The following is a 12,818-nucleotide window of genomic DNA, read 5'->3' as shown; positions in this document are numbered from 1 at the left end:
AGCCCAACGCAGGGCTCAATCTCACAACCCTGAGATCATGATCAGACCTGAAACCAAGAGTGGGACGCTCAACTGGCTGAGCCATCCAGGTGCCCAGTAACTGCTTTTATTTCTTAAGAAGCAAATATTTAAAAGCCAGTATGAGGAAACAGAATAGTAAAAATACATACACATTGTCAGATTTTCTGTTCCCACCCCACTACCCACTCAACTGATTTTCAACTGAATGCCACACTAATGATAATAGCAAAAGCATACCTGCATCAGATTAAATCTTGCCACCTCATTAATAGGAGCATCAGAAATTATTCCATACTGTTCTGGATTGACAACTGCAGGACAAATGAAGCAGGCCAATAGGAGATCAGTACACATTGCCCTGACCTCCCCAACTTCCAGTCTATCTACACAGGAGAGGGTTTTGTACATCTGTGACACAATCCACCTCAAACTATGTGGAAAGCAATATGTATTCTGTTTGAGATAACCAATAAATTTGTTCACCAAAGCCACCAGTTTGGCCTCATTGGAATCCACCATCTCTTGAACCTTTTGCCTGAATCTATCTGAGCCTTTCTCTCCGAAAAGTTTTTCCTGTTGTAATGGGGAAAACCTATCAATTAGCTTGTTTGGATCTGTTTCCAGGTGATCTTCATCTTCAACAAGCAGTTGCATAATTGGCTCATGTAAAGTGGCTGTGAGGAAAAGTTTGGCAGAAAACAGTCCTTCAGAAAAAAGTTTAAATAAGATGCTGAAGGCACAAGTTCCTCTCCTCAAAAGTCGCCTGGGGTTGTCACTTTCTTTAAGTTCAAATTCAATCAAGTATCTCAAAACCTGAAGGAGGTAGCTTTCATCTTCTTGCATAATACAGTTGCCATAGAGGGAGGTAAAAACTGTGTAAATAACATTTTGTGTGTTCTCCTGATTAAGTTTCTCCCCAGCAACCAAAGAGGAAGCAATAAGACGAGGATTTTCCCTTAACCGACTCAAGAATTCTCCATAAGCAGTCTCCTGAAATCCCAATTGCTTATATCCATCAACAAACTGTGTATCTTCCAAAATCTTGGCATGCTGACAACATTCAGCAGGGGAAGCTTCAGCACTAAAAAATGAGCAAACAAGCAAAACAATAAAATCAATAACAATAATATAATACATACATTCCACTGAAACATGGAAATGTAGATTGATTATAGTCCTAGCAATGAGATCACTCCAAACTCCTCAAATCTTTCAGCCCACCAACATCTGAATGTGTAAAGAAAGGCAAAACCCGGCAGCCCCAGTGGCCCGCAGTTTAGTGCCGCCTTCAGCCCAGGGTGTGATCCTGGAGACCCGGGATCAAGTCCCACGTCAGGCTCCCTGCATGGAGCCTGCTTCTCCCTCTGCCTGTGTCTGCCTGTGTCTCTGCCTCTCTCTCTCTGTCTCTCATGAATAAATAAATAAAATCTTAAAAAAGAAAAAAAAAAAAAAAAAGAAAGGCAAAACCAAAAAGTACAAAGGAGGACAAATTCCTCACAGTAAATCAGGTTCAACGAAAAGTATAAAAAAATAACCATTATTCTGATTTCTATCACCAAAGATCAGTCCTTTCAGCTTCACATAAATGAAATCATACAGTATATACTTTTCTGTGTCTGGCTCCTTTTCTCAACATTATACTTCAGCACCACTCTTCTTAGAGGTAAAAACTGTTTCTTGGAACAACAGAATAAGGTATTAACACAGGGAAAAAAGAGGCTTCTAAAACTGAGTAGATATACAGTATCGAAACAAGAAAATATACACAGCTGACCCTTGAACAATGTGGAGATTAGGGGCAATGACCCCCTATGTAGTGGAAAAATCCCTGCAGAACTTTGGACTCTCCAAACACTTAACTTCTAATAGCCTATGTTTGACCAGAAGCCTTACAAAGAACATAAATAGTCGATTAACACATATTTTGTATTTGTATTATATACAGTATTCTTACAATAAAGCTAAAGAAAAGAAAATATTAAGAAAGTCATAAGGAAGAGAAAATATGTTTACAGTACCCTACAAAAAAAATCCATGTATAAGTGGACCCACACAAGTCAAACCAGTGTTCAAGGTCTTGACCAACGTATATTAAATAGTATTAGGAGAAAAAGGGTGCTTGGCTGGCTGAGTTAGTGGAGCATGCAACTCCTGACTTTGGGGTTGTGAGTTCGAGCCTCATATTAGGTGTAGAGATTACCCAAAAACAAATTTTCCTTTAATCTTAAAAAAAATAATAATAACAATGATGACAACAACAGAAAAGTAGAGAGGTGCCTGGCTGGCTCAATTGGTACAGCATGTGACTCTTGATCTCAAAGTTGTGAATTCAAGCCCCATGTTAGGTGTGGAGCCAAAAAAAACAAAACAAAACACAACATAATTTACTTTCAGCAGTAATAAAATATTATATATATAAAGATACAAAACTGATGTGGTATAAAATATTAATGCTTACGTTATAATTCTCTATAAAATGTTTAATTAATAGACTAGTCAGGCTCCCTGCATGGAGCAAAGGCTCACCTTAATGTTGATTCAAACTATCTGAAAGCATGAACTTTGTTGGAAATAGATTCACTTATTTACAGTTAGCAGTTAGCACAAAATTACAATGGCCCATAAAATTTAACACCTCAAACCCTTTTTTTTACCTGGTTATGATAAGCCGATCCAAATTAATTCTCTGTTGCTTAGCAATCCATGCTGTACGATATAACTTTTCCGCTGTCTTAAGTACATCTGCATTGAGCCTCTGAATGAGCTGTTTCTCAGAGTTTACATATAAGCGTTCCTGCTTGAGGTGATGGGCCAAAGTATGAATATCCAGCTTCACCATCTTCAAATGTGGAGAAGGTACAAAGGCTGATCACTAAGAGTAAACAGACAAGTTTAAAACTTTATGTCACTTAAATTGTTTTCCAAAATCAAAAGGGATAAGAGAACACATTATGAATTAGGCTACATTTAGTACTATGATTAACTCTAATTTTAAAATAATCTATATATTTTTTGCAGAAGCATCACAGGTTCAGTATAGAAAAACTCTATAAATACAGATAAACAAAAATAAATAGCTCCTAGTAAGGCCATTGCTCAGGACAGCCACAGTAAAAACCTGTGTATTTTCTTTAAATCTAGTATCTATTTATTAGCACCAGAGTTTCTTTGCTCCATTTTTTAAAAAATTTTTTAAAGATTTTATTTATTTATTCATGATAGTCACACAGAGAGAGACAGAAAGGCAGAGACACAGGCAGAGGGAGAAGCAGGCTCCATGCAGGGAGCCCGACATGGGATTCGATCCCGGGTCTCCAGGATCGCGCCCTGGGCCAAAGGCAAGCGCCAAACCACTGCGATCCCTGGGTGGTGCAGCGGTTTGGCGCCTGCTCTCTTTTATATCGCAACCAATTTAACCTGTTAACTCAATCTTCAAAATACATCTCCAATCTGACTACTCACCACATCCAACATCATCTCTCATCCAAAGATCTATAACCACTACTTCCTAACTGATCTGCTTCCTTTCTTGTACTATTCGAGACTCTTCTCTACATAGCCTAAAGTACCCTTTAAACTGAAGTCAGATCACCTTATTCCCAAACTAGCAGCCATCCAAAAGCTTATTTTACATTTAGAATGAAATCTAAAAGTCCTATATGATCTACCCCCGCTACTTCTCCCAACCTCATCTCCTACCATTCTACCCTTGCTCACATAGCTCCAGATGCACTGGCCTTCTTGCTTGAAAGGCCACGCATGCCCTTCCTCAAAGCCTCTGCATTTGATGATCCCTCTGTCTAAAAGACTATTCCTCTAGGTATCTTTGCACAACTAGTATCTTTACTTCATTCAGGTCTCTATTCAAATGACTATTTAGAAAGGCCTTCTCAGATAACTCCTAAAATACAAACTATCAATTCCTATTCCCTTTTCTGGCCTTTTTAAGAAGTATACTTGCTTCTATAGCATTATATTACAAATACCACTTGCATATTCTTTTTTTTTTTTTAAAAGATTTTGTTTATTTATTCATGATAGACATAGAGAGGCAGAGACACAGGCAGAGGGAGAAGCAGGCTCCAAGTAGGGAGCCTGATGTGGGACTCGATCCCAGGACTCCAGGATCACGCCCCGGGCCAAAGGCAGGTGCTGAACCTCTGAGCCACCCAGGGATCCCCTGCATATTCTTTATGCTTAGGTATGGTTCCCCACTAAACAGTAAGGGCCACCAAGGCTAAAGGTTGGTGTTTTATTTACTCACAGTTGTAATTTCTGGGCTGAGCAGAGCAACTGGTTTGTAGCAAAAACTGAGTAAGTATTTGCCAAAGGAATGCATAAAATCACACAAATCTCGTTTATCTAGTAGCTAAACAAGCTGATAAAAATAGCACACATATTTTAAAGCATTATTATTTAAGCTACCCTTGGGCCTGGAATGACTGCCAGAACACAGTGCAGAGAAGTCTGAATTGGGTTATGAGACCCCTCAGTCATTGAACTCACTTTACTGGCCATGAGTCTGTTTCAAGCTTTGGCTAAGGAGGCATCTGCCAGCCTCCTCCCTCCAGGGCAGGGTCCACGGCACCTCTTGCTCAGTCTACCCTCAGGTAGAGAGAACTCACCTCCCTGAAACCCAGGAGGGCCGCTCTTGGTCCTAGCCTCAGACCCTCCCAGGGGATGTGAAGTAGAGTGACACAAAACACTCAGCTCAGCTCATAACCCCACCAATAAGTTTCCCTCAGACCACAATGTTTTATATCAACGATAGAAGTGCTCGTGGCCCAGATAACACAATACAACATTGTATATCCAGACAGCACACTGCCATTAAGGTAGAAAAGTAATTCTTTTTTTTTTTTTATTTATGATAGTCACAGAGAGAGAGAGAGAGAGAGAGGCAGAGACACAGGCAGAGGGAGAAGCAGGCTCCATGCACCGGGAGCCCGTCGTGGGATTCGATCCCGGGTCTCCAGGATCGTGCCCTGGGCCAAAGGCAGGCGCTAAACCGCTGCACCACCCAGGGATCCCCTAGAAAAGTAATTCTTATTAAGAATTAAACATTAATTAAATTTACACAATGTTACATATCAAATATACCTCAACAAAGCTAAGAAAAAAAGTTGTCCCAGCCAGATTCATAAATGACCTTAATGGGTCTATTTGGAGTTGATAAAACAATACAATTTGTACTGAATTCAGATTCTATGAGAGATGAAAATCCAGACCTCAGAACTCTCAGTATGTTTAGAGATCAAACAAAAACATGTTCATATACTGAAATAAAGTTTTGGTGCTAAAAAAAAAACACCTAACTTGGGATGCCTGGGTGGCTCAGCAGTTGAATGCCTGCCTTCGGCCCAGGGAGTAATCCTGAAGTCCTGGGGTCAAGTCCCACATCAGGCTCCTTGCATGGAGCCTACTTCTCCCTCTGCCTGTGTCTCTGCCTCTCTCTGTGTCTCTCATGAATAAATAAATAAAAATCTTTAAATAAAAAATAAAACCACCTGACTTAAAGAAATAGGTTTAGCAATTTTTAATTAAGTTTCATTTCAGAAATTTTTAAAATTTTTTTATGTTAATGAACTATTGAAGACTAGGAAAATTTCAGATATTACCATCTAACCTGAATCTTATAGCTTTCGAAAACCACTTTCTTGGGGCACCTGGGTGGTGCAGTCAGTTGAGAATCCAACTCTTGGTTTTGGCTCAGGTCATGATCTCAGAGTGGTGAGATCAAGTCCCAAATTGGGCTCAGTACTCAGTAAGCTGAGTATGAGTGTGAGTATGAATACTCCACTCAGTGTGGAGTCAGCTTGCAAGTCTTCCTCTCCCTCTGCCCCTCCCACCTGCACGCATTCTCTCTCTCCCAAATAAATAAATCTTAAAAAAAAAAAAAAAAAAAAACTTTCTTATACCTTATCAATTCCCTAAGCAAACTATGCAAAGCTGTTATTCCAAATCTCCTGTATCATGAGGGCCCTCATACTGCTCTTTTCTCAAAAAGTGAAAGCATGTGCGCCTGGGTGGTTCAGTCAGTTGAGCAGCCAACTCTGGATTTCAGCTCAAGTCATGATCTGCGGATCGTGGGATCAAGCCCTGAGGAAGGCTCTGTATTCAGCAAAGAGGTCTGCTTATCCCTCTCGACCTTCTTCTCCCTGCTCACTTGCTCTCTCTCAAGTAAATATCTCTCAAGTAAATAAATAAAATCTTTAAAAAAAAGGTATAGGTATGCCCACCAAAATGATTTGTTGTCAATAACAAAACCATGTGGGTAGATGAAAAAAAAAACTGGTGGCATACATATACTTATATAATCATATTAACTCAATTTACAGAAAATGCATATATGATTTTATAAACTTCCATGTGGGAACTGTAACATCCTCTAGGGGGCTCTAAGTCCACAGACTAAGAACAGAATCATTGAATAAAAGATAGTGATTATAAGAAATATTATAGTTAATGGAAACAATACTGAAATGAGTTCATCAAGATCTGAATGCTTCGTTAATTAGTTTTGCTACTTTAAGCACATGACATATTCTCTGAACATCAGATTTTTCTCACCCACAAAATGTGGACACAATACCTACATTTATTTTAACCCTGGTACAAGCAACATTTTAGATACTAGGAATACAAAAAGCGATAAAAACTAATGTGTACCCTCAAGGACTTTCTAACTTGGCAGAACAAGACAGACATGCAAGCAAATGGCTGTCCAAAATGTTACAAGTATTATGCTAGTAGACTGTACAAGGTAGAGAGGGGGGAAAAAGAGAAGGAACCTGCAATTAGTCTTAAAAGGCAAGTTGGGGAATTGGGGAACTGTGTTGTGTTCGGTGGTAAGGGGAGGGAGAGAATGTGCAGGGAGGCAATGAGAGATAAGGCTACAGCGACAGAAGGTACACAGAAGCCAAAGTTAAGAAACTCGGACCTTGCCTGTAAGCAATGTGAAAAGTTTTAAACAGGAGATTAAAAAGATTACATTTATATTTGGGAGCATAAACTCTAGCAGTAAGGAAAAGGATGAGGAGGTGGGGATGGAACTAGACAGACTAAAATTGTTAGCAGGCAGGAAATATGGTGGCAATGGAAAAATAAGACAAGTTTAAGAGATGTTACAAGACAAATACAAGATTTGTTAACAACAAATGGGGGAGAAAAGGTAAAAGTTTCCAACTCTGGCAACAAGGGGTGGCTGTGGTATTAATTCACTACAGTTGGTACTGTATGGGAAAACACATTATTAACTGAAAATGGTGCCTGGTGTGCTTCTAAGAACTTTACACATTTCATCTTCATAATATCCCTCTCAGGGAAGTGCTCTGCAGCTAAGGAAACTGAGGCTTGGAGATGTTATTTGCCCACAACCACACAAGTAAGAGATGACAGAGCCAGTACACTATTATTATTACTCTAATATCTACAGGAATGATTAAAAAATCCTGTGGTTACTCAAGAGAGTATCCTTTTTATTTATTTTTTTTTAAGATTTTATTTACATATTCATGAGAGGCAGAGAGAGAGAGAGAGAGAGAGAGAGAGAGAGAGAGGGGCAGAGGGAGAAGCAGGCTCCATGCAGGGAGCCCAACATGGGACTCGATCCCAGGTTTCCAGGATCAGGCCCTGGGCCAAAGGCAGTGCTAAACCGCTGAATCACCCGGGCTGCCCAAGAATATCTTATTTTTAAGAGACGTGTGCTCAAGTATGTAAAAATAGTGTTAGGATGTCTGCAACTGGGATCCCTGGGTGGCGCAGCGGTTTGGCGCCTCCCTTTGGCCCAGGGTGCGATCCTGGAGACCCGGGATCGAATCCCTCATCGGGCTCCCGGTGCATGGAGCCTGCTTCTCCCTCTGCCTGTGTCTCTGCCTGTGTCTCTACCTCTCTCTCTCTCTCTCTCTGTTAGACTATCATAAATAAATAAAAATTAAAAAAAAAAAAAAAGGATGTCTGCAACTGACTTGTACATACTTCGGCAAAAAAATAAAATTTTGAAAATGCAGCAAAATGTAAAACAACTGTTGAAACTGGGTGGAGGGCAGATGATAATCATTATCCTATCCTTCAACAATTTCAGTTATGTTAGAAATTTTTCATATGGGGAAAATATTTTAGAAAGTCTCAAACTGTGGCCTTTTTGTGGCTTTAATACAACTTAATTCAACAAAATATTACTGAGCTCTGTTGGAGCCTAGCCAGGTCCCCTAATCTCAAGGAGCTCACAGTCTAATTATAACCAAAATATTGTTCAAGATAGGACACATAAAATGTTTCCAGTGACAGCAAAATATGCACCAATTTATGCAATTTAGAAATTAAAACCTTCAAATACAGCTTCACTTAAATAAAATTAACACATGATAATAATGTTCCACCTAGTCTAAACAAGAATTCACCTTCTATGGGATGTCTGGGTGGCTCAGTGGTTGAGCGTCTGCCTTCGGCTCAGGTCATGATCCTGGGGTCTTGGGATCGAGTCCCACATCGGGCTCCCCGTAGGGAGTCTGCTTCTCCCTCTGCCTATGTCTCTGCTTCTCTCTGACTCTCATGAGTAGATAAATAAAATCTTAAAAAAAAAAAAAAAAAGAATTCACCTTCTAAACCCTTCAATAGTTCAAATGTTTTCAAAAATATATTTTTAAGATTTTATTTATTTATTCAAAGAGAGAGAGAGAGGCAGAGACACAGGCAGAGAGAGGAGCAGACTCCATGCAGGGAGCCCAATGTGGGACTCAATCCCAGGACGCCAGGATCACATCCTGGGCTGCAAGCGGCAGTAAAACGTTGTGCCACCGGAGCTGCCTTATTCAAAATTATTTTAAGTTTCTTTTTTTAATTTTTATTTATTTATGATAGTCACACACACAGAGAGAGGCAGAGACATAGGCAGAGGGAGAAGCAGGCTCCATGCACCGGGAGCCCGACACAGGGCTAGATCCCGGAACTCCAGGATCACGCCCTAGGCCAAAGGCAGGCGCTAAACCGCTGCGCCACCCAGGGAGCCCCAAAAATATTTTAAATAAATCTAGACAAACTTGTTAAGCATTTTTTTCTTTCAAGTTCATAAATTATATACTTTATTTCTTTGTTTTCTATAATAAGTTGGTCTGAGTGCTGTCAAAAAACAGGTACTTACCCCTAAAAAATAATACTTTTTAAAATATTTTATTTTATTCATGAGAGACACAGAGAGAGGCAGAGACACAGGCAGAGGGAGAGGCAGGCTCCCTGTGAAGAGCCCAATGCGGGACTCGATCTCAGGATGCTGGGATCATACCCTGAGCTGAAGACAGATGCTCAACCACTAAGCCACTCAGGCATCCCACAAAATAATACTTTTAAAAACATTATACAGGGGCGGCCTGGGTGGCTCAGTCAGTTAAGCATCCAACTTGTGGGGATCCCTGGGTGGCTCAGCAGTTTAGCGCCTGCCTTTGGCCCAGGGCGTGATCCTGGAGTTCCGGGATCGAGCCCTGCGTCGGGCTCCCGGCCTGGAGCCTGCTTCTCCCTCTGCCTGTGTCTCTGTTTCTGTTTCTGTCTCTCTCTCTCTCCATCTATCATGAATAAATAAATAAAATCTTAAAAAAAAAAAAAAAAAGCATCCAACTTTTGATTTCAGCTCAAGTCATGATCTCAGGGTTGTGAGATTGAGCTCCATGTCCGGCTCCACGCTGGGCATGGAACCTGCTTAAAATAAAATTCTCTCTCTCCCTCTCCCTCTATCCCCCACCCTAAAAAAAGAAAAGTGTCATAAACCACTGGGTAAAATGCAAGAGATTAAAAATATGAATTAACTCTGACCTATATTTTTGTCCACAACAGCTTACCTAAATTAAATTCATGTTCTGAATACTTTTATACAATATGTAGCACATGCCAGAGTATAATGATATTATATCTTTAGCTCTTCCTTTAGACTGTAAACGCGGAGGGAAAGAATTCAACTTTGTCTCCTAACATTAGGCGATGGCAGGTAGGGGTGCAAACATGTTAACTGAACTCAATTCAGGTAGCCCGAAATCTACTGGCTCAGATATTTTGCAAAAAATAATACCTCCCGGCCACACACACACAAATATGCCTAACAAACAGGTCACTACTAAAAAACAACAGTTGCAGAAAAGGGTTGGGAATGTAAAAGGTAAAGTCTATGAAATTGTTCTGCTCTTATAAGGCACCACTATAACACAATAGCTAGAGCTACCAGGAAACTGCTAAAATGAAATGTAGGCATGAATCTAAAAGCGGAGAAATTTTACCATACATACATCAGTACCAAACTAACAACAATATTCATATCAAGCTAATATTATTTAGAACTTTTTTATGCAGGCACTGGTATTTTTTTTTCTCATTGAATCCTTATAACCCTATGATGACTTTGCTCTCATTAACTTCATTTAACAGTTCAGGAAAGTGCTGACACACCTATCAAGTAGCTACATCAAAATTCACAGACTCAGTTCTGGTTCCAAAGCAGCCCTTGCTCTCAACCAACTAATCTAAACATTTTGTCAGTCACATCTACCTTAATTTCCAGTTCTGTTAATAATTGACTCCTTAATGTTCCTTTTATCTATTGGTTTTTAAAGAAATTCATCTGGCTTCTAGCGAAAACTACGTCATTTGAGTTTATCCTCAAATACCATTTTTTAAAAATTTTTATTTATTTATGATAGTCACAGAGAGAGAGAGAGAGAGAGAGAGGCAGAGACATAGGCAGAGGGAGAAGCAGGCTCCATGCACAGGGAGCCCGACATGGGATTCGATCCCGGGTCTCCAGGACTGCGGCCTGGGCCAAAGGCAGGCGCTAAACCGGTGCGCCACCGAGGGATCCCCTCAAATACCATTTAAAATACAGGTGTCTCCAACCCTTTCTTGTCTGAGCTTAAATTCTTTATTTCATCTATGATATTTTTCTTTTTTAAAGATTTATTGAGGGCAGCCTGGGTGGCTCAGCAGTTTAGCGCCGCCTTCAGCCCAGGACCTGATCCTAGGAACCCAGGATCGAGTCCCATGTCTGGCTCCCTGCATGTCTCTCATGAATAAATAAATAAATAAAATCTTTAAAAAAAAATAAAGATTTATTGATTTATTGATTTTCAGAGAGAGAGAGAGATTGCATACATGCACACAAGCAGGGGGAAGGGGCAGGAAGAAGGAGAAGCAAACTCCGCCCTGAGTGCAGAGCCTAACGCATGACCTTGAGATCATGACCTGAGCCAAAATCAAGAGCTGGATGCTTAATCAACTGCCACTCAGGCCCTCCTTCTTTATGATCTTAATATCAAAATAGAACCTTAGATTTGGAAAAAAAAAAAAAAAAAAAAAAGGACCTTAGATTTGGAAAGGTTGTTAAAAGCTATCTTCTCCAATTTAATTCAATTCAACAAATATTTTCTGAATGTCTTCGCTGTACCAGGCACTAAAAGTACAGGACAGAACAAACCAGACACAGCCTCTGTCCTCATAAAGCTTAGTCAACTATGAAGCCAGGAGCAAGTAAACCACAGGTAACTACAAGTATGAATATATATATATGCATGTACACACACACACACATCCTCTCTTATTTGTTCCACTTTTTCCTTTACTTTGAATGCCTTTCTCTAGGTTAAAGCCAACCCTTACTGTTATGCTAATTTCCTCCCTTCACATCTACTCAACAGCATCCCTGTAGAAATCCAACTATCCTATACCCACCCCCATCCACATTTCCTTCTCTACTGGATCATTCTCACCAATATATAAACATGTTATTATTTTTCACCCTTAAAAAAAACCTCTCCGGACGCCTGTGTGGCTCAGTGGTTGAGCACCTGCCTTCCACTCAGGGCATGATCCCGGGGTCCTGGGATCAAGTCCCATATTGGGCTCCTTGCAGGGGAGCCTGCTTCTTCCTCTGCCTCTGCCTCGCTCTGTATCTCTCATGAATAAATAAAATCTTTATTAAAAAAAAAAGGGGGATCCCTGAGTGGCTCAGCGGTTTAGCGCCTGCCTTTGGCCCAGGGCGCGATCCTGGAGTCCCGGGATCGAGTCCCACATCGGGCTCCCAGCATGGAGCCTGCTTCTCCCTATGCCTGTGTCTCTGCCTCTCTCTCTCTCTCTCTCTCTCTCTGTCTATCATGAATGAATAAATAAATAAATCTTTAAAAAAAAAAAAAAAACTCTCTACTTTATGTCTCCCCTTCAGATTCCACCCCTATTTTTCTCCCTCCCTTTACAAGAAAATTCTTTGAAAGAAGTGTCTATAATCACTATCTCCAGTTTCTCTCCTCTGACCCCCTCCTGAACCCACACTAATAAGTTCTGCCTTACCACTCCATCAAAACTGCTAGTCTTTGTGACGCCTGAGTGGCTCAGAAGTTGAGCGTCTGCTCAGGGCATGATCCCGGGGTCCTGGGACTGAGTCCTGCATCAGGCTTCCTGCAGGGAGCCTACTTCTCCCTCTGCCTGTGTCTCTGCCCCTCTTTTTGTGTCTCTCATGAATAAGTAAAATCTTAAAAAAAAAAAACTAGTCTTCAAATCACCAATAATTAAATAAGCACATTGTGGGGTGCCTGGGTGGCACAATTAGGTGTCTGACTCATGGTTTTGGATCAGGTCAGACCTCGGGGTCATGAGATCAAGCTCCACACCAGGTTCTGTGCTCAGCATAGAGTCTGCTTGTGGTTCTCTCACCCTCTCTCTCTGCCCCTCCCCCCCACTCTCTCTCTCAAATCTTTAAATATATATATACAAATAAGTAAATAAATAAGCACATTGTTAATCCAATGATACATTATCATTCC

At 40.6% G+C, this 12,818-nt stretch overlaps 1 protein-coding gene across 5 annotated transcripts in view; it reads right to left on the bottom strand.

Moving 5' to 3' along the window:
• GAPVD1 (GTPase activating protein and VPS9 domains 1) overlaps positions 1–12,818 on the bottom strand; it is an 83,533-nt gene that overhangs the window by 46,242 nt on the left and 24,473 nt on the right. For all 5 annotated transcript variants that reach the window (XM_072777921.1, XM_072777923.1, XM_072777922.1 and 2 more), the window contains exons 2-3: positions 2,676–2,893; positions 259–1,102 (exon numbers count right to left, since the gene is read on the bottom strand). In XM_072777921.1, the coding sequence (XP_072634022.1) occupies positions 259–1,102; positions 2,676–2,860 (1,029 nt within the window). In that variant the 5' untranslated portion in view covers positions 2,861–2,893. The remainder of the gene's footprint in view (positions 1–258; positions 1,103–2,675; positions 2,894–12,818) is intronic.

Source organism: Canis lupus, chromosome 16 (genome assembly GCF_048164855.1).
Source record: "Canis lupus baileyi chromosome 16, mCanLup2.hap1, whole genome shotgun sequence".
Taxonomy (NCBI): Eukaryota; Metazoa; Chordata; class Mammalia; order Carnivora; family Canidae; genus Canis; species Canis lupus.
The sequence above is the reverse complement of the archived record's forward strand: the minus strand, read 5'-3'. Positions and strand labels throughout refer to the sequence as shown.